This window comes from Lepidochelys kempii, chromosome 3 (genome assembly GCF_965140265.1).
Source record: "Lepidochelys kempii isolate rLepKem1 chromosome 3, rLepKem1.hap2, whole genome shotgun sequence".
In the NCBI taxonomy this organism is placed as follows: domain Eukaryota; kingdom Metazoa; phylum Chordata; order Testudines; family Cheloniidae; genus Lepidochelys; species Lepidochelys kempii.
The window spans coordinates 5,428,532-5,450,591 of NC_133258.1; the positions used below are offsets into that span (position 1 = coordinate 5,428,532).

Below are 22,060 nucleotides of genomic sequence, written 5' to 3' on the forward strand. Positions count from 1 at the left end.
CGGGCCAGATCCGGCCCCTTGGGGCTTTGGATCCAGCCCATGGGATTGCCACCCCCATGAGCCCCGCGCCGCTCTCGGAAGCACACCCCACACGCCTCCTGCAGACCAACTCCCTGCCCTGAGCTCCCTGTCTGCACCTCAGCCCCCTGCAGCACTCTGCACCCCAACCTTCTGCCCTGAGCCCCCTCCCACACTCCGCAGCCCTCCCTGCCCCACTGCCCTGAGTCCTCACCCACACTGTGCACCCCCTCCTGCACCCCAACCCCCTTCCCTGAGCCCCCTTGTACACACCGCACCCCTCCTCTGCCCCACCCCCTTGCCCTGACTCCCTTCCTGCACACCGCACCCCCACCCACACCCCGCACTCCCTCCTGCACCAGCCCTACATTCATGGCCCTGCAAGCAATTTCCCCACTCAGATGTGGCCCTCGGGCCAAAAAGTTTGCCCACCCCTGGCATATACACATGTATTATCGAAATACATATCTCATGCAGCGTATTGTATTTTCCTAATAAAACCAAGTTATTTTTATCTATTTGAAGGATACAAAAGTAGGGTGAAAAAAATCAGAAAAAAATGAATAATACTTTTTGTAAAACCTGGGCATTTTTCAGTAAAAATCAGTTTAAACTGAAAACAAAGGGGATTAATTATAATGCTGTGACAGGACAAACCAACCATCGGAATGAGGGGCACAAAGGCCAGCCCAGAACTTATGTTCAGTGTAGGGAATTCTGATCAATTTGCCCCACAGAAGACATGACAGCTCAGCCCTATAAGCACGTATGCAGGGTCAATACACTCTCCAAGTTAAGGCTGCCAAGAAACAAAGTAATCAGACATCAAGTGTGTCAAATGTCAGCATTAAACAACAGATACGTGCAGTCAAGGTAATTTAGATAAATCCCCAGCAGTTAAGTCGTTAGTTTAAAAAGTCTAGACAGAAAAACCATTCACAGAGGAAAGTAGAGTCCAATGGTTAGGACACTAGCCTAGGAGTTAGGAGGACCAGGGTTCAATTCCTTGCTCTGCCACAGACTTCGTTTGTGACCCTGGTCAAGTCTCTCTGTGCCTTAGGGTACGTCAACACACCAACTAGAAACCCACAGCTGGCCCGTGCCAGCCAGCTGGAGCTCGCGGGGCTGTTTCATTGCTGTGTAGATTTCCGGGCTCCAGCTAGAGTCCGAGCTCTGGGACCCTCTCACCTTGCAGGGTCCTAGGGCCCAGGCTCCAACCCAGGTCCGGAAGTCTACGCAGCAGAAAAACAGCTCTGCAGTGTGAGCCCGAGCCAGCTGGCACCAGCCGGCCCTGGGTGTCAAGTTGCTGTGTAGATGTACCCTTAGTTTCCTACCTGTGCTATGGGGATAACAGCCTCCCCTACCTCCCAGGGGTGCTGGGAGGATGAATACGTTACAGATTGTGAAGCACTCGATACTATGGTAATGGGAAGGAACACAAGAAAGATAAATATTTTTTTAAAAACCTTAACTTAACTTAAAAACCCCCCGGCACAATTGTTATCCCAGCACTTTGCTTTTTGAACTATACCGAAGCTGCCTGAAAACTCCCACAAAACCTTAAGACTTTCACCTAGAGAAGCCCCAGGAAGAAGAATTTGAATCTAGATCGGCTCAAAGAGCTGGTGGAGCCAGCTCATTTCCAGCTATAAGTTCCGTAAGATTCATAGAGTTGATGGCCAAGAGGGACCATGTGCTCATCTAGTCTGTCTTGCTTTGCCACACAGGCCATTAAATTTCACCCAGTCACCCATGTACTGAGCCCAATAACCTGTCGCGGGCAGATAACGACACCTCTTTTGTAAAGCGCCTGGAGATCTGTTGATAAAAATAATGCTGTACAAGAATTAGGTTTTATATTGTTGTGTTTGGCTAAAGCAAATCTTCCAGAAAGGCAGCCAAGTCTTGATATGAAGAGCTAAAGAGATGAGGGGAATCCACCATGTCCCCTGGTAGTCTGTACCAATAATTAATCACCCACAGTGGTAAAAATCTGCCTTATTTCCAGTTGGAAATGGTCTGGTTTCAGCTTCCAGCCATTGGCTCTTGCTCTGCCTTTCTCCACTAGGTTAAAGAGCCTCAGTACCTGGTATTTACTTTACACTGTAATCAAGTCACACCTGAATTTCTTTCTCTCTCTCTTTTTTTTTTTTTTTTTTTTTATTTATAAATTCAGCTCTTTGAGCCCCTCACAAGAAGGCACAGCCTCCAGCCATTCAGTTTCTGTGTTGCTCTTCTCTGCTCCACCACCAATATGTCAACATCCTTTTTAAAATGTGCTCACCAGAACTAGCTGCAGTATTCCAGTGCCAGTCTCACCCGTGCAGCAGACCGAGGTAGAATCATCTCTCTGCTCCTACTCACCACTCCCATTCACCGCCCCCAAGGATTGCATTAGCCCTTTTCTGTAACCACATCCCACTGGGGGATCCTGAAATTTTCCTCAGCATCTTTTCTTTCTAGGATACAGTTCTCCCCCCGTCCCCCTTCTTTACTCCTACATGTATAATATTGCATTTGGTTGAATTCAAGTCACATTTTGCTTGAATGGGCCCAGCTTCCCATGTGATTGAGATTGTGCTAACTTCCCTGCCCTGATCATTTACCCTTCCATCAATCTTCAGGTCAGCAGCAAATTTTACAAGTCGTGATTTTGTATTTACTGCCAGATCGTTGATGAAAGCATTCAGCAGCATGAGGCCTAGTCCCAATCCTTGCATAACCCCACTAGAAACACCCTCGTTGGTGTCATTAGAGATCCATCAAGTAGACAGCTCTTAACCACGCACACATTGAGTGGACTGAAATTGTATAGGGTTAATTTTTTACCCAGAATGTTATACGGTAAGAAATCAACCATGTTACAGAAATCTAAGTATATTACATCTATGCAATTACATTTATCAACCAAACTTATAACCAAAGAATGAAATCAGGTTTGACAAGCTGTATTTTCCATAAAGCCACACTGACTGGCATTAATTCTCTTCCTATGCTTAATCCTCTATCAGTTGAATCCCATATCAGCTTTTCCATTATTTGTCATGGAATTGATTTCAGGCTAACCAGCCTATAATTACCCATCCTGCTTGCCAGTGACGAATTCTGTATCCATCATAACGAGGTCCAAAACAGAGATTATCTCATGCTGGTTCAATACCTTGTGTTAGAAAATCACCATCTATAATTATTAGAAACTGTAAAGGGCATGTTAATTGTCCCATCACAGCGCTAATATCATCAAATTTCTTCTTAATGACATTTTCCCATTCTTCTTGCTTGTTATCCAGCCTCCTGCCACTGGTATAAAAGCAACTGAAAAAACATTCTCTTCACATCCTTTGCACACATTGGTGCAATCTGTTTTCGACACTGAGTTTGAGCGTGTACCTCATTTGCCTCCTTAGCATGCTCCCTGTTAGTTTAATACGTTCCTGGCTGCTCCAGCTAGTCTCCAACTGAGACTAGCATCCCCCCACCCATGAGATACAGGCCCTTCTTTCACTGGAATGTGGCCCCTCTCCACCAACCCTCTCACTTCATACCAGCCATGCAGACGATAGTTCATCTTCAGTATTTTCTGCCTTCTTCTCAGAGATCCTTCCAGTCCCACAAGCAAGAGATCACCTGGATTTTCCTCCTCTTCCGCTCCCCTCCAAGATCCTTGAAGTGTTCAATAATCTGTATAGTTACACACTGGAACCAATGATATGGCATCATGTGGATCACCATGACTGGATCACCAGATGACTTCGCAATCCCGTGTCTTCTCTCCAGGGAGACAGCACACAGTCCTGCTGTCCTTGTGTCTTTCTCTGAAGTCTGTCTGCTCTCCTCCACCGATGACGACTGGCTTCTTAGGACGGTTGAAGAATATTTCTTGGTAGCTGCTTGCTTTTTACCACCAGGATGCTCATCAGGTGGGTCCACTGTAGCTTTCCATTCCATCCCGTCAGAGACAGGAACCTCAGTAGCTGACTTGCAACGTATCGGAGAACTGATACTTCGAAAGGGTGAACATCCCCTGGTTCTCTTTCCCCTCTTGGTCACCAGTTGTGAGCCCACTTCTTTGGTTTCTATTCTCTCCAGTTCCATGATCACTGATTCCCCCCAGTGGTGTCTGTGGCAATGATTTTGGAATCTAGTCTCCAAGAATCATAAAAACGTAGGGCTGGAGGAGACCTCAAGAGGTCATCTAGTTCAGTCCCCTGGACTCACGGCAGGACTAGGTATTGTCTAGACCATCCCTGACAGGTGTTTCTCTAAAATGCTCTTAAAAATCTCCGATGATGGCGCTTCCACAACCTCCCTATGAGGGAAGACTGAAAAAAATTGGATTTGTTTAGTCTGGAGAAGAGAAGACTGAGAAGGGACATGATAACAGTTTTCAAGTACATAAAAGGTTGTTACAAGGAGGAGGGAGAAAAATTGTTCTTCTGAACCTCTGAGGACAGGACAAGAAGCAATGGGCTTAAACTGCAGAAAGGGAGGTTTAGGTTGGATATTAAGAAAACCTGTCAGAGCGCCTGGTTAAGCACTGGAATAAATTGCCTAGGGAGGTTGTGGAATCTCCATCATTTGGAGATTTTAAAGAGAAAGTTAGAGAAACACCTGTTAGGGATGGTCTAGATAATACTTAGTCCTGCCATGAATGCAGGGGACTGCACTAGATGACCTCTCAAGGTCCCTTCCAGTCCTACGATTCTAATTGATTCTTCTCCTTCCTACGGGTAGTGCTTTGTATTTATCCTTACTGAATTTCACCCCATGTAATTCAGACCATTTCTCCAGGTTATCAAGATCATTTTGAGTTCTGATCCTGTCTTCCAAGCACAGATATGGACTGAAGTTTAGATCTAGATCTGGTATTTGAGATCACCCACCCCACTTACCAACATTCTTTCCACTCCTCCAGGCCAGGATCGCTTTGCAGGGTTTACATGCAACATCAATAGCAACAGTAATTTTTATGGGTTTCAGAGTAACAGCCGTGTTAGTCTGTATTCGCAAAAAGAAAAGGAGTACTTGAGCTGTAGCTCACGAAAGCTCATGCTCAAATAAATGGATTAGTCTCTAAGGTGCCACAAGTACTCCTAGTAATTTTTATGAGATTCTGGGCTCAGGATTACAGGATTAACGATGAACTTCGCCAGCCTGTGATACACAGAAAGTCTGTCTAGATTATCTTTGGTCCCTTCTGGCCTTAACGTATTAAGCATTTATTGATGTAAATGGGACATCAATAAGACTTAGGCCAGGTCTACGCTACGGGTGCTGCCGTAGGTATGCTGCTACACGCCCGGAGTGTGGACGCAGGGAAGGTTGTGTTGTCCTTGGAAATTAATCTCCCCATCTGATGGTAGCTAGGTCAATGGAAGCACTTGATCACCTTCTCTGTGGGCTGCCCTGCACCTGTTGTACCTCCTGCTGATGATCCTAATGGTCCTTTCAGTCCTTAAACAGAAAATCAGAAATCCTGGCCCCAGCAGTCCCAGCACTCTGTAATGAGCAGCTGACAGGACATCAGCAGACGGGGCGAGCCCCGCTGTTACAGCACACCCAGCCCTGAATTCTTAACAGGTCCCTGTCGGCAGCTCCTTGTTTAGGACACACACTGTCTCACCCTGCTCCCGGATGGAAAGGGGAACATGACGAGCCACGCTTGTGCAACTGAGGCGAGCAAAAAGCCCAATCCCCTTTTTTGCTGGAAGCACTAAAACCACCGGCCTGCTCCCCCTCCCCACCTCCCGTGCTGCCCGCTCCTTCACCGATTGCCACGGCAATTTATTAATCCCAGACTCAGCACTGAGGGGGTGGGAGATGAGGGGGGTTTCCATTCCACAGAGGGCACCAAGTGGCAGGCGCCCTTAGAGAGAAGACGCACAGCTGGAGGAGACCACCATGGTTAGGCTGGAGCAATTTTCCACAGCGAGGCATGGGGCCTTCACTCAATTAGGAGTTCAGCCTCTGTGAGCTAACTGGAGTCAAAGAACATGCTCCCTCTTCTGCCACAGAGCCGCCTGCTAAGAGGGAGGGAGGGACAGCAGCTTCAGAGACCAGCCCTGAATGGTTCCGCACAAAGGCTACGAGGCTTCGCGCTCTCAGACCAGCTCCCTCCCCATGCCGACGGCAGGGAGCTCCTCCAGGCAAGGTTGCTGTGACTGATGCATTAAGGCAAGTTTTCCTAGCTGAAAAGGGGCTGCAGGACAGGAAAGGCCATCACGGGGGCTGGGGCAAGGCGCAGGCCCCCAAGCCTCTCCCACACCCTGAGGCAGCTGCATGGCTGTAGTGTCGGTAAAGTGGATGGGCACTGTGGAAGCCCCCGTGTTCTGCTGAGGCCTTGTCCATGCTGGGATTGTTACCTGTGTTTGCTCGATTAACGCTAGCGCCAGTGTACCAACCCACATTACAATCACACCTTCCACTGCAGCCTAGGCATAACCTTAGTGAGCTGTCCAAGGTCACACCAAGAAATTGAACCCCCAGGAGCTCCCGAGTCCCAATCAAATCCTTAACCGCAAAGCCAACCTTCCTCCCCAAGATCCAAGACCATTCCCTTCTTTCTGAAGTCTTCACTATTTTTGATGCTCTCTGATTATAAGGTGAAGTTCTCACTGATGGAAGATGCCAGCCTGGCAGCCTTGGAGTCCTTCATTCACAGGGCAGGCTCACCACCTGCACTGCCCACTCCCCAGATAGCAGGTCCAAACCCTGACCTGGAAATACTGCTTTTAGGGCTAGGAGGGGCAGTTCAGTCTCATTCAATCCCAGGTTACTGCTAAGAACGGAAGCCCAGTTTGCATCAGTTGCAACGGACATTTTGGGCAATGCAGCTAGTGGTCCAGCCAGGACTGCACACAGGCCATCAACCCATTGGCCTTCAAACAACCAGATAACTTTCATCTCCCACGGAGCAGGGGCAGCTTTGAACTCGTGACTTTGGCAGCAAAAAACGACATTATTCTAGCGCCAACCCCTTGATCGTCCCTTTAGTGTCGGTGTCCAGTTAGCCGGGAAGAAATTTCACACACAACTGCAATTCTTCCCCCCACAACCAGGTGGAAAGTGCTCCTTGGCCTCCTGAAGCTCAGGCCAGCTCTTAAGAGCCGGCCTTTCCCCTTCAGTTTCATTTTTTTGTTTTCCACTGGAAGCGGGAAAAACGGGTTGCACAGTACCCCAGGGCGATGAGAGGCCTTCTGAAATGCTCTGCACCCACACCCCTGGGGAGCCAAGTCCGCGATGCCTTCCCCAGCCTTAACGAGAGTCCTGATCAAAGATTAAATAAGCCCTCAAGCCCTGCTGGTCGTAGAGCTCAGCAGGGCTCCTTCCCATCCCACGTTTACCCACAAGGCAGGTGCTAACCACCCAGAACTTCTTCCAAGATGCAGAGCAGGCTTCTTGGTGACCCCTGCCTCCATTTCCAGCTCTCCCCCTGCAGAAAAAGAAGCTGCTGACGGAGAAGCTCTGCAATTGGGCAAACTATAATCCCCTGCAGGTTCAACCGAGTCGTCAGAACTCCTCACCCTGCAAGGAAATGGCTGCTTTCACCCACAGCAATGGCCCAGCCGCCTGCAGCATGAGATGCCATCCCATCCGCTCCCCATAGGCTCTTTGAAAATAATAGACAAGCTTGGAAAAGCCAAGCACTTTTGAGAGCTAGCCAGCAGCCGTGACTTGATCACGGCACGAGAAGCGGCACATCTCACAAAATGGAGAGAGAGAAGCTGGACCAGTACCTGGATGGGAATCCTCCAGGGAACAGCTAAGTCTCACAGACAGTCATATCCAGCCTGGCTCACTGTTGGACTAATGGCCTAGCATGGCATTAGGGAATGCTGTACTGCCCTCTTGGAGATGGCTATGCCGTGTTCTGCATCCCACTTATGGATCCTGAACCATTGAGGGGATGTGTGTCAGAGGATTGCTATTTACTTCCCAAGCAGAGTGAAAAGGAATAAGGAAGTCTCTTCAAATACAGACTTACATGACAGGGTAACAAGCCTTGTGGATGGGGGGGAAGCGGTAGATGTGGTATATCTTGACATTAGTAAGGCTTTTGATACTGTCTCGCATGACCATCTCATAAACAAACTAGGGAAACACAACCTAGATGGAGCTACTATAAGGTGGGTGCATAAATGGTTAGAAAATCTCTCCCAGAGAGTAGTTACCAGTGGTTCACAGTCATGCTGGAAGGGTATAACAAGTGGGGTCCTGCACGGATCAGTTCTGGGTCTGGCTCTGTTCAATATCTTCATCAATGATTTAGATAATGGCATAGCGGGTACACTTATAAAGTTTGTGGACAATACCAAGCTGGGAGGGGTTGCAAGCGCTTTGGAGGATAGGATTAAAATTCAAAATGATCTGGAAAAACTGGAGAAACGGTATGAAGTAATTAGGATGAAATTCAATAAGGACAAAGGCAAAGTACTCCACTTAGGGAGGAACAATCAGTTGCACACAAACAAAATGGGAAATGACTGCCTCGGAAGGAGTACTGCGGAAAGGAATCTGGGGTGGGGGGGGGGTCATAGTGGACCACAAGCTAGATATGAGTCAACAGTGTAACGCTGTTGCAAAAACAGCAAATATCATTCTGGGATGTATTAGCAGGAGTATTGTAAGCAAGACACAAGAAGTAATTCTTCCGCTCTACTCTGCACTGATTAGGCTTCAACTGGAGTATTGTGTCCAGTTCTGGGCGCCACATTTCGAGAAAGATGTGGATAAATTGGAGAGAGTCCAGAGAAGAGCAACAAAAATGATCAAAGGTCTAGAAAATATGACCTATGAGGAAAGATTGAAAAAATTTTGGTTTGTTTAGTCTGGAGAAGAGAAGACAGAGGGAACATGATAACAGTTTTCAAGTACATAAAAGGTTGTTTCAAGGAGGAGGGAAAAAAATAGTTCTTAACCTCTGAGGATAGGACAAGAAGCAATGGGCTTAAATTGTAGCAAGGGAAGTTTAGGTTGGACATTAGGAAAAACTTTCTAACTGTCAGGGTGGTTAGGCGCTGGAATAAATTACCTAGGGAGGTTGTGGAGTCTCCACCATTGTGGATTTTTAAGAGCAGGTTAGACAAACACCTGTTAGGGATGGTCTAGATAATGCTTCGTCCTGCCTTGAGTGCAGGGGACTGGACTAGATGACCTCTCGAGATCCCTTCCAGTTCTATGATTCAATGATTTTTTAAATTTAACTGTTAAAGTTGTGGCAACAAAAATGAAGAACAAGCCGTAAGTTGAAAATTGCAACCCTCTCAGCTGCTGCATGGAGGAGTCTGTTACTAGAAGGCTCTTTAATTGAGCGGATAAAGGCAGAATTTAGCTCCCAGCCACTGCATCTCAGCTCGTTAATTTCAAACTTGAAACAAGATGCACATTTTCAACAAGGAGGGTCATTAGCCATTGGAGCACCTCCCCAATGGAAGGGATGGACTCTCCATCAATTGGAGTCTTAATAGAGATTAGACCTCTTAAACCTGAAATCCTTGGGCATGGTGCAGTAAACACTAGGGGAAATTCTGCAGCCTGTGGTATGCAGGAGATGGTTGGAACCATCTCTTCTGGCCTCCACATCTTTGGGGAGAAGATGGTGGGTTCCGTTGTGGAAGAAGGCACAGATACATGCAGGAGAAGGATAAAGAAGGGGACATGTCCTACCGGCAGGACGAAGGCAACGTGGGGAATGGAGCAGTAAGATCAGAAATGCAGGCCAAGATGTGCAGACCGCGGGGATGAGAACAGACAGCTTAAACGCAATAGGAAGAGAAGTTTCAGAGAGCACCGGGGCTGTGGGGAGAGACTTACGATTTGGAAGCATGCAAGCTACGCTATTCCTGAAAATAAAGGTTGGCAGCAAGTTTGCCCATCAGCTGGCAGGATATTTCTGAGACTTCTGTCACTCATCAGGTTATACACCAGCTGGAGTACACAAGCACAGCAATTCCTTCATCCTCCCTCTCCATTTCAGAGATGTCTAGAAGTAGCGTGGTGGGGCTGCTGCATTTATGGTCTCAGCAACTGGTCAAACACACACAGTCTGAGACTGGCTTTTCCAATCCACCTGGGATCGGGGTCACTCCGGGCTCCTCTTCTTTTGTGCCTCATCCCCCATAATGCAGGTTCTGGGGACCAAACTGGTCCCTCACTGGAGCTGTATGACCGTCAGTGGGTTTGCACGGATGTCACTAAGTGGGGCTCTGTGAGCAGAAGCTAGGAGACCATTCTGCTAAGGCACAAGGAAGAACACACTGCAGTTCACTCGCCTGTAACCAGGCCCTGTGGAGCTCTCAGGAGTGAAGCAAGAAGCACTGTCATGAGGGTCAGCTGCAGTTCTGATGCCAACATACAGCAGAGCTGCTGAAGAAGCCCCCCTTTCCCCCCCCCCCCCGGGTTTTTGTTAAAAAACAAAAAACAGTCTCTTTACAGAGCAGGACAGCACTTCAGGCTAGGCTAGCTCTCTGGGAAGATGTTCCAGGATATAGCAGGGAAAAACCCCGACAGACACTGACATTTGCCTGTGTCACTACTCTCCCCCCCCACCCCACCTCCTCCCCACCCCAGACACTGGTCATCTCATTTAAAGGAGTAGGGATTGATTCTAGTCTTTCAATGGGATGGAAGCCACTAAACACTGTCCTAATTATATTGTCAAGGCAGATGAATGGCCCCAGTGGTGCCAGGAGGGTATATTATTTAATACAAGAGGAGTCAAGCTGCTGACCTTGTCATTTGCTGCTTTGCTGCGCACCCGCCCATGTGTCAAAGAGAAAAGCGTTCTCCATCACCGAAGGGCAGCGAGACAGGATTTGCACGTAAGTGAATTAGAGGTGGATCAACCGACTGGTTAATGACATACTGAATGAATTCCAGACAGAATGAGATCAGGGCCCATCTAAGTCCAGCGTCCTGTTCGCTACAGTGTCCAGTAATAAATGCTTCAGAAAAATATGCAAGGATCCCTGTGGAATAACCTACCTATCTTTTTTCTTAGCTCACGGCAGCAAGCAGATGGCTTACACCCCAAGGCATGACTGTTTAAATACCTTCTTCTAGCTGGGCTACTCTGTTCACAGTATCCACAATGATTTTGACTTCTCTTAAACATGGTCCTCAATTCTTGGCCCCCCGACACCTAGTTACAGCAAGTTCTGCAGGTTAATTATGTAAAAAGACATTTCCTTTCATCAAGTTTTAAATGTTTGCCCTTTAGTTTCTCTAACTGCCTCTTTTCCATGGAGGGAAGGAAAACCAGGAGCACTCAATTCACCAGTCCGTTACAATTCATTGCTTTGTTAACAGCTACCATGTTTCCCTCTTATTAAATCTCCTCGGTAGATGTATCAGCCCCAGGCTTGTCCATTTCTCTCCATACTGAAGTCCTCCCATGCCGCCACTCGCTGGCACCCTCTCGCGAGTGATGATTGAAACACGCCCTGTTATTCCAGCTTCTAGAGGAACTGCCAAATTACTCTTCCAAACTGTACAGTGATCTCATAAATTGAGCGTCCTTCTTCCAAGCACTCCACAGGGACCGAATGCGTTTCATTTGCAACCTTATCATAAATAAATAAATATCAGCGCAGTTCTCTAGAAGTGAAAAGCTAGCGCAGAAACCCGCTTAAAGCAAGCCACTTCTTCACAAAGCCAGGAGAGAGAAAACAGCTGGGGATTCCCCAGTAGCTGGATGCTGAAGCTCTTACAGTCTCGAGCTGCACAAGCTCCTGTGTGGGTTACCTGCCCCTTGAAAGACACAGGGTGTCTACACTGCAGCTGGGGGCATGCTTTCCAGCTTGAGCGGGCAGCCATGTACTAGCTCTGCTCGAGCAATCGTGCTGAAAAGAGAAGCGTAGCTGGGAATAGCATGGGCAGCAGTACAGGCCACTGCCGGAGTACAAACCAGCCCGGAACCCCTGGGTACATACTTGGCTGGCTAGCCCAACCCACCAGCCACGCTACCCCCCAAGCTGTACTGCTATTTTTAGTGCACTGGCTTGGACAGAGCTAGCACATCTGCCTACTCAAGCTGGGAATCATGCTCCCAGCACAGACATACCCACACAGTGACCCGAGGGGAACGTACCACAAGTCTGCAATTCTTTGCATATCCTCTATAAGATAGTAACATCCTTCCCTTCATCCACACAGCCCCCTCTCTTCTCCATCAGCCCAGGGAACCATTTACTTCTGCAGTTAGTAAAAAGCAAAGCCCAAGAACTTATGCTGAGCTAGTCTAATGCAACAAGTCTACAGGTTAATTGCTGTAAGAAGAGAGAAGAGACTGCAATCACTGCCTTCATCTCTTAGGCAAGCACAGCAATATCTCCCAGCAGAGGCTGTATCAGATATTAAACTAATACTAGGTTTGATCTTAGCCAAGAGGCAGAATTAAACCATCCACTCCAACTGCTCAGCGAGTCACCAGGGATCTGCCTTTCATCTTCGCTCCCCCACTTTAATTCAAGATTACAAGAGATAAAGCTTTACAGGCATTTCCATCATCTCTCATCTCTCCCTGGCAATTTCTGTTCCCAGCAAGTCTGGGGTAACATTGAACAAGGAGGAACGGTGGGTACAAGTTACACATCTCATAATGCTTTTCCCCAGGATCTCTGGCTGTGGCCCAAACCATTTGGATTTGTACACCTCTGTACACTGAGCAAAGGAAAAACATAAGTCACAGGGGGTTTCTCACCAGTTTGTCCAGGAAAACCACAAGATCCTGTGAGGGGGAAAAAAGAAACAATCAGATTTCTTAGCCATGAACACGTCACTATCTTAAGTGCCAACAGAAGAAGAAGGCAGTTTGCCTTTACTAAGAGATCTCCAAAGTCACCTGAGATCCAATACACCTCCCCATCCCTACAAGGTCAAGGCCCTGTACTCCAAGCCTTCTGTTTAAGATTAGATAGGAAGGATGGTCTGGGAGGGAGACACTGGGCTGGCATTCAGGGGATTTGGATTCAAATTGCCAGCTCAACCAGAGCCCCAGTGTGCCTACAAGAGGTCACAATTATGCTGAAGTTCCCCATCTATAAGATGAAGATAACGTTTTGTCTTTTTAGACCTTTGGGGCAGGGACTCTCTCACTATGTCCATGCAGTGCTTTGCACGATGGGCCCTGATCTTTGCCCCTCAGTGTTACTGTCACTACTAATGAAGATTATACAACAAGGAGACCTCATCCTGGCATGAGGGAGCCTTTCCTTCCAGGATCTGCAGTGTTGCGTGTAGCCTGGCAGAAGAAGAGCAAGCTACACTGTACGACACTGCAAACCACTAAGCAGAGAGTCGGATTTATACTGCACTCCTTGCTGAACTAAGTTCAGAATAAAAATAGCCAGAGCTTCGCGAACCAGCTGAGCGGCGGAGAACCAGCTGAGCAGCGGGGACAGCAGAGCAGCACACAGCACGAGTTTGCCTGGGAGTTCGCCTGGAGGGAGCCCAGTGAGGCTTACGTCTTGCAAACTGCTCTGAGGAAGCTCATAGTAGGAAGGTGATATGGAAGGGGGGGGTTCAGCTGTTGTGACCTGCACTGGATGTGCCATGTTTGTCTTTCTTCCACAGGACAGAAGCGACTTTGTCTGTACAAAGTGCAAGCTGGTCTCCATATTGGAAGAGAAGATTGAAGGTCTGGAGCAACAGATAACAACCCTGCGTTGCATACGGGAAACTGAGGATTTCCTGGACGAAACTCAGGATAGGCTTCTAGGGGCACAAAGCTCTACAGATATAGAGCAGGTTGCACAGAGGAGCCAAGAGACCAGTGAAGAAGCTTGGCAACATGTGACCTCCAGAAGAGGTAAGCGGAATGTCCGGGTTCCAGTAACACAGACACAGGTAACTAACCGCTTTCATGTTCTCTCCACAGGTATCGTTGCGGAGAGTGGACCAGATGATATGTCTGGGGCGAGAAAGCAGAAGGAGACTCCGCTGGTTGGAAGGCATGAGATGCGCTGTCCTGAGGTTGGGGGTTCCACGACCACCACCCCCAAGAGGAGAAGGCGGGTGGTGGTGGTCGGGGACTCTCTCCTCCGGGGGACTGAGTCATCTATCTGCCGCCCTGACCGGGAAAACCGAGAAGTCTGCTGCTTGCCAGGGGCTAAGATTCGTGATGTGACGGAGAGACTGCCGAGACTCATCAAGCCCTCGGATCGCTACCCCTTCCTGCTTCTCCACGTGGGCACCAATGATACTGCCAAGAATGACCTTGAGCGGATCACTGCGGACTATGTGGCTCTAGGAAGAAGAATAAAGGAGTTGGAGGCGCAAGTGGTGTTCTCGTCCATCCTCCCCGTGGAAGGAAAAGGCCTAGGTAGGGAGCGTCGAATCGTGGAAGTCAACGAATGGCTACGCAGATGGTGTCGGAGAGAAGGCTTTGGTTTCTTTGACCATGGGATGGTGTTCCATGAAGGAGGAGTGCTGGGTAGAGACGGGCTCCATCTTACGAAGAGAGGGAAGAGCATCTTTGCCAGCAGGCTGGCTAACCTAGTGAGGAGGGCTTTAAACTAGGTTCACCGGGGGAAGGAGACCAAAGCCCTGAGGTAAGTGGGAAAGCGGGATACCGGGAGGAAGCACAGGCAGCAATGTCTGTGAGGGGAGGGCTCCTGCCTTATACTGGCAATGAGGGGCGATCAACAGGTTATCTCAAGTGCTTATATACAAATGCACAAAGCCTTGGAAACAAGCAGGGAGAACTGGAGGTCCTGGTGATGTCAAGGAACTATGACGTGATCGGAATAACAGAGACTTGGTGGGATAACTCGTATGACTGGAGTACTGTCATGGATGGTTATAAACTGTTCAGGAAGGACAGGCAGGGCAGAAAAGGTGGGGGAGTAGCACTGTATGTAAGGGAGCAGTATGACTGCTCAGAGCTCCGGTACGAAACTGCAGAAAAACCTGAGTGTCTCTGGATTAAGTTTAGAAGTGTGTGCAACAAGAGTGATGTAGTGGTGGGAGTCTGCTATAGACCACCGGACCAGGGGGATGAGGTGGATGAGGCTTTCTTCCGGCAGCTCACGGAAGCTACTAGATCGCATGCCCTGATTCTCATGGGTGACTTTAATTTTCCTGATATCTGCTGGGAGAGCAATACAGCGGTGCATAGACCATCCAGGAAGTTTTTGGAAAGCGTAGGGGACAATTTCCTGGCGCAAGTGCTAGAGGAGCCAACTAGGGGGGGTGCTTTTCTTGACCTGCTGCTCACAAACCGGGTAGAATTAGTGGGGGAAGCAAAAGTGGATGGGAATCTGGGAGGCAGTGACCATGAGTTGGTTGAGTTCAGGATCCTGACGCAGGGAACAAAGGTAAGCAGCAGGATACGGACCCTGGACTTCAGGAAAGCAGACTTCGACTCCCTCAGGGAACGGATGGCCAGGATCCCCTGGGGGACTAACTTGAAGGGGAAAGGAGTCCAGGAGAGCTGGCTGTATTTCAAGGAATCCCTGTTGAGGTTACAGGGACAAACCATCCCGATGAGTCGAAAGAATAGTAAATATGGCAGGCGACCAACTTGGCTTAATGGTGAAATCCTAGCGGATCTTAAACATAAAAAAGAAGCTTACAAGAAGTGGAAGGTTGGACATATGACCAGGGAAGAGTATAAAAATATTGCTCGGGCATGTAGGAATGTTATCAGGAGGGCCAAATCGCACCTGGAGCTGCAGCTAGCCAGAGATGTCAAGAGTAACAAGAAGGGTTTCTTCAGGTATGTTGGCAACAAGAAGAAAGCCAAGGAATGTGTGGGCCCCTTACTGAATGAGGGAGGCAACCTAGTGACAGAGGATGTGGAAAAAGCTAATGTACTCAATGCTTTTTTTGCCTCTGTTTTCACTAACAAGGTCAGCTCTCAGACTGCTGCGCTGGGCATCACAAAATGCGGAAGAGATGGCCAGCCCTCTGTGGAGATAGAGGCGGTTAGGGACTATTTAGAAAAGCTGGACATGCACAAGTCCATGGGGCCGGACGAGTTGCATCCGAGAGTGCTGAAGGAATTGGCGGCTGTGATTGCAGAGCCACTGGCCATTATCTTTGAAAACTCGTGGCGAACCGGGGAAGTCCCGGATGACTGGAAAAAGGCTAATGTAGTGCCAATCTTTAAAAAAGGGAAGAAGGAAGATCCTGGGAACTACAGGCCAGTCAGCCTCACCTCAGTTCCTGGAAAAATCATGGAGCAGGTCCTCAAAGAATCAATCCTGAAGCACTTGCATGAGAGGAAAGTGATCAGGAACAGCCAGCATGGATTCACCAAGGGAAGGTCATGCCTGACTAATCTAATCACCTTTTATGATGAGATTACTGGTTCTGTGGATGAAGGGAAAGCAGTGGATGTATTGTTTCTTGACTTTAGCAAAGCTTTTGACACGGTCTCCCATAGTATTCTTGTCACCAAGTTAAGGAAGTATGGGCTGGATGAATGCACTATAAGGTGGGTAGAAAGCTGGCTAGATTGTCGGGCTCAACGGGTAGTGATCAATGGCTCCATGTCTAGTTGGCAGCCGGTATCAAGTGGAGTGCCCCAAGGGTCGGTCCTGGGGCCGGTTTTATTCAATATCTTCATAAATGATCTGGAGGATGGTGTGGATTGCACTCTCAGCAAATTTGCGGATGATACTAAACTGGGAGGAGTGGTAGATACGCTGGAGGGGAGGGATAGGATACAGAAGGACCTAGACCAATTGGAAGATTGGGCCAAAAGGAATCTGATGAGGTTCAATAAGGATAAGTGCAGGGTCCTGCACTTAGGACGGAAGAACCCAATGCACCGCTACAGACTAGGGACCGAATGGCTAGGCAGCAGTTCTGCGGAAAAGGACCTAGGGGTGACAGTGGACGAGAAGCTGGATATGAGTCAGCAGTGTGCCCTTGTTGCCAAGAAGGCCAATGGCATTTTGGGATGTATAAGTAGGGGCATAGCGAGCAGATCGAGGGACGTGATCGTTCCCCTCTATTCGACATTGGTGAGGCCTCATCTGGAGTACTGTGTCCAGTTTTGGGCCCCACACTTCAAGAAGGATGTGGATAAATTGGAGAGAGTCCAGCGAAGGGCAACAAAAATGATTAGGGGACTGGAACACATGAGTTACGAGGAGAGGCTGAGGGAGCTGGGATTGTTTAGCCTGCAGAAGAGAAGAATGAGGGGGGATTTGATAGCTGCTTTCAACTACCTGAAAGGGGGTTCCAAAGAGGATGGCTCTAGACTGTTCTCAATGGTAGCAGATGACAGAACGAGGAGTAATGGTCTCAAGTTGCCGTGGGGGAGGTTTAGATTGGATATTAGGAAAAACTTTTTCACTAAGAGGGTGGTGAAACACTGGAATGCGTTACCTAGGGAGGTGGTAGAATCTCCTTCCTTAGAGGTTTTTAAGGTCAGGCTTGACAAAGCCCTGGCTGGGATGATTTAACTGGGAATTGGTCCTGCTTTGAGCAGGGGGTTGGACTAGATGACCTTCTGGGGTCCCTTCCAACCCTGATATTCTATGATTCTATGATTCTATGATTCTAAGTTCAATAGCACAGGTCCCCGAAGTTGGAAACAGCAGCCATGGAACTGCCTTTGTTCTCCCACCCCATACTGTACCCTTTTCTACCGTCCAGAGACGCACCCGGGTCAGAACCTTAACTAGGGAGCTCCATAATACACACAGACCTAGGTCACAAACAGAAATCAGGACACAGTCTCCTACCTTGCATATTTCTTCCTGGGAATATTCTTCTATGTCTGCAAACAACAAAAATTAATTATTGAGCTCAGTTAAGTGCCTTTCCATTTAATTTTTAACATTCTAAATCTGCCATGTACCAGGCTGCGGCCCCCTGGCTCCCACCAGCTCTACAAAAGGTCAGTACACACCAGGATTCATCTCATCAGCCACTGCACCGTCTTTAAGGGTTGGGGGGGAGGGGGGAATGGGATTGTCCCTAGGATTTCCATAGGCCTGCTCTGGGACACTGATGAAGTACGGCTGCTGGGTTCAACCCCAGAAGTGGGTGCATGTTAGTGGTGGTGGCAGCAGGTGGCGGGGGGGAATGATCCTTCTATGGCAGTTTGTCAAGTGCTTTGGGGTTCAGGATTAGAGGCCTGGCACAGCAGAAGGACGTGCTGATCCGATTTCAGATTCAAGGGCAGGAGGCGGTATCATGAAAAAGCTCTCTGCCTGCAAGGTAAAACAAGAAGCCCTCCTGAAACAAATTCTGAAGTCTCCTCCTATAAGCCCTGCTATGGAGGATTGAGGAGTAACTACAGGGGGGATTTAAGGAGACAGCAGGTACTGTCACTTCCCAAGCTGGACTATGACCAGGGCACCAGCAGCCAGAGCCACTCAGCGACTAGAGCGATGAACGGTGCTATAAGGGACTAGGTAGATGGAAACAAAGATTAGAAAGTCTTGCAAAAAAAAGCATCAAGGAGCTCTAACAACAAATGGGTCAGGGCTAATCTAGACCAACAGGAGCAGAGATCACACGTCTGCACCAGACCCTGCAGAAACCAATACATATCAAGAGTGTACTATGGTCCCCAACCCCTGCTGACTGTGATCCTAGGAAAACCAAGGCCTTTGTACCTACCGCAGGAAGGAAATTAACTGCAGTGACCTTACAGGGGCTGCTCCCCATGCACCAGCAGTGGTTGGCTCCCCCACATCCACTCTCTGTCCAGACATAAAAGCCCTCTGGAAAAATGCCCCAGCCGTGCTCAACCAGTCCTAGGCAAGCACCTCAGATGTGCTGGCCTGATTTCAACAACGTTGTGAGTGATGGGATACTTTACCACAGGAAGCAAATGAGTATTTTCCAACCATATTAAAAAGGAACTCGTCAGTTCAACCACTGGTTACTGGGCTTGAGGAGGGAACCAGCCGGCTGGTGAGAGTCTACAGCTGGTGTAGGGGAGAGGACCGGCATTGTCCCTTCTGGCCTTAGATCTACCAATAAACACGGCAGTGGGTGTAACTCAATGAGCAGATGTGAGGGGGCTGGGAAACATGGGGTGTTGGAAGGAAGTGGGCTCTGGGTAGCCATTAAAGAGTACAGCGGGCACTGGTAGTACCTAGGTAGAGGCAGCTGCAGAGAAGGGTACTGACATGGCCCTCCTGATCACTTATATGTAGTATCCCTTTTCTCCCAGACCTTAGACTGCAGACTCCTTGGGCTGATGTTCTTCTGTGCTTCGCTAGGTTTGGAAAGCGCCCAGGGCCAGATTTAGGTGCCTGAAGACAAAGAGGCGCCAAACAGGACTTACAAAAGTGCCTAAGTGAGTTAGGTGCCTCTCTGCATCTTTAGGTGCCAAAATACCTGTGTCAATCTGGCCTCTGGTCCATTGTGGGCACCACAGCAACGTTCATAGTGAAACGATATTAAATTAACAGAGCACAAAGCAGTGAGGGCTGCTGCTTTGATCAGGCCTCAAGATTAGCAATGGCATTTCACAGGGCCTTGTACCACCAGCCCTTCTCTTCCCAGCCCGCCTCGATGTTCACTCTCAGAGTCGTGCGTGAATGCCCTGAAGCAAAAACGAAGATGCACTGTACAAGAGAAAGCTATTTGGCGTGACACAGATATTGCATAACAATGTGGTTACAGCCTGGACCAAAACCCAGTTAGAACCAGCAGGTTAGGAGGGCTCTGGGGATCCCAGCCAGACGCCCAGCCTCTGTAGTAGAGCCATGCAGGGGAAGACTCAGGAAAGCAGGGTAGGGTGGGTGGCAATAACAAACCCACTCTACCAGCTAGCCACACCACTCAGCTCCTCCTGCCTTGGGACAGGGGAGTGCGTGCTGCACTGTTATTGCTATTCATCAGGCCTGGATGGCTCCAATGACCCTCATTCCCCAGGCTTCCAGATGGCTCAGGGGATCGTTAACGGGGGACAGAGCCTCTCGCTCCTAGTTTGCTGGTTCAAATCCAGCCCAGGCTGGTAGTGACAAAGTCACTGAGATGTAGCAGCTGTTGGGTAGTTCATGCAAGGAAAGAGGGTGTCAGCTGTACGTTCTCCCTACGGAACACCACCACTTGTTGGCAGCCGCAGCCAAGGCCAAGGATGGAATGGGTCAAGGAAGATCACCACCTTGGGTTTTCTTACAAGGTTTCCCATTCAAGTGCCAACCAAGCCTGACCCTGCTCAGCTTAGAAGTTAAAGGGGCAACTTGGGTATCTACAGCCAAGTCACCTCTTCTTGAGCTATTCTCCCAAGGCATCCTGTGGGCAAGTTCACATCAAGGTTGTGCCAGGGGTGGAAAGAGACAGAAAATTAAAATAAGACAACTTGAAACAGTCCAGTGTCGTGAACAGCACTTTTATAACTGACACGCCAAGTGGTTTCCTCCTTGACACCAGGTAAACACTGGGAGGCTTTTGTATTTACTTTCCCTGCTTCAGAAGCATTTCAACTCCAAGCCACTTCTTAGACAAACACTAGAAGGAATAGATTCCCAGGGTGAGCTCAAATCACACCAGAAGATTCTAGGAACCCTTGGGAGGTTATGGGGGAGGACAAGGGTGGGTCGGCAGACATACAGATACCAAGTGCATGTCAAGATGGTTTGGGGCTGCTGTTCAGTTTGTGCCACATCACAGACTTAGAAGTTAGCGCAAGGGAAGAGATGTGTCAGACTATCCGGTTCTTCTCCCTGCAAGGGTGCAATTCTTCCCTACAGTCCCTATAGTCCCAGGAACTTTAGCAAAGGACAGGACATTCTCCCAAGAACCAGGGCTTTCACTACTTCCCTTAGGAGACTCCTGCAGCCTAAATAGTTCTCACCAAGAGTCAATTCTACCCAAGAGTGAATTCTACCCAATATTCAGCCTCAACTTCACCACAATAGTCCTAGCTAGGACCCAACCCAAACAGACACGCCAGAAGGCGGTGGAACAATTTATCTCTGCCCTTCGTTGCTGAAGGGAGGAGGAGAGGATTTGAAACCCGACTGACCTGGGGGAGCAGTGGAATCTCCGTAGCCTTTCATATCCAAAGCCAGGACCCGGAAGCCAGCCTCAGCCAAAGCAGGGATCTAGAGCAGAAATATAAAGAAACACGTGACCTTGAAACAGACGTGCTCTGCTGTAGCTCACCCCACAGCTGGGAAGTGGACCTCCATTTATTTGAACTGTCCCCTTTTAGCATCCGTCACTATAGCTACTATGAAACACCAGTCACAAAAGCTAAGATGCCACGTGAATTCCATATGCTGGAAGGGGCATAAGAACGACAGCAGACACTGTTCTAGCAAATCTTTGTAGCCAGGCAAACACTGGGCAAGAAAATCCAAGCCAGCTAGCACCACAGTCAGAACAAGACAAGAAAGAGAAAGTCAGCCACTAAAAGAGGAAACGTGCCTTACGTGGTGCATTGGCATTCCGATTCAGGCCAAGGCAAATTGCAGAGGCTGAGGCCAAGAGAATAAACCCTGTATCACGGCAGAGATTCCTCGGGGGTTAGAGGTGGAACGTGAACATCATACTAGGCATTCAATCAGCGAGAGGGAAAGAGGGCTGGGCAGCAGAGCTCATTTGTGCACAATCACCTCTTGGCTGTGGGTTCAAAAATGTGCTTTGGGTCATAGAATCACAGAAGCGTAGGACTGGAAGGGACCTTGAGAGGTCTAGTTCAGTCCCCTGCACTCAAGGCAGAACTATGCAATAACTAGATCATCCCCGACAGGTGTTTGTCTGATTTGTTCATTAAAACCTCCAATGATGGAGGTTCCACAACCTCCCTAAGCAAATTTATTCCAGTGCTTAACCACCCTAACATCCAACCTAAACTGCCCTTGCTGCAATTTAAGCCAATTGCTTCTTGTCCTATCCTCAGAGGATAAGAAGAACAATCTCTCTTCCTCCTCCTTGTAACAACTTGTTATGTACTTGAAAACTGTGATCATGTCCCGCCTCAGACTTCTCTTCTCCAGACTAAACAAACCCATTTTTTTCAATCTTCTCCCACAGATCGTGTTTTCTAGACCTTTAATCATTTTTGTTGCTCTTCTCTGGACTTTCTCCAGTTTGTCCACATCTTTCCTGAAACATGGCACCCAGA

At 48.6% G+C, this 22,060-nt stretch overlaps 1 protein-coding gene across 3 annotated transcripts in view; it reads right to left on the bottom strand.

Moving 5' to 3' along the window:
* EPHX2 (epoxide hydrolase 2) overlaps positions 1–22,060 on the bottom strand; it is a 114,355-nt gene that overhangs the window by 62,253 nt on the left and 30,042 nt on the right. For 2 of the 3 annotated variants that reach the window (XM_073335537.1, XM_073335539.1), the window contains exons 8-10: positions 20,957–21,035; positions 17,712–17,746; positions 12,719–12,745 (exon numbers count right to left, since the gene is read on the bottom strand). The exons of the other annotated variant lie outside the window; for it this stretch is intronic. In XM_073335537.1, coding sequence (XP_073191638.1) covers positions 12,719–12,745; positions 17,712–17,746; positions 20,957–21,035 — 141 coding nt within the window. The remainder of the gene's footprint in view (positions 1–12,718; positions 12,746–17,711; positions 17,747–20,956; positions 21,036–22,060) is intronic. 3 annotated transcript variants of the gene reach the window in all.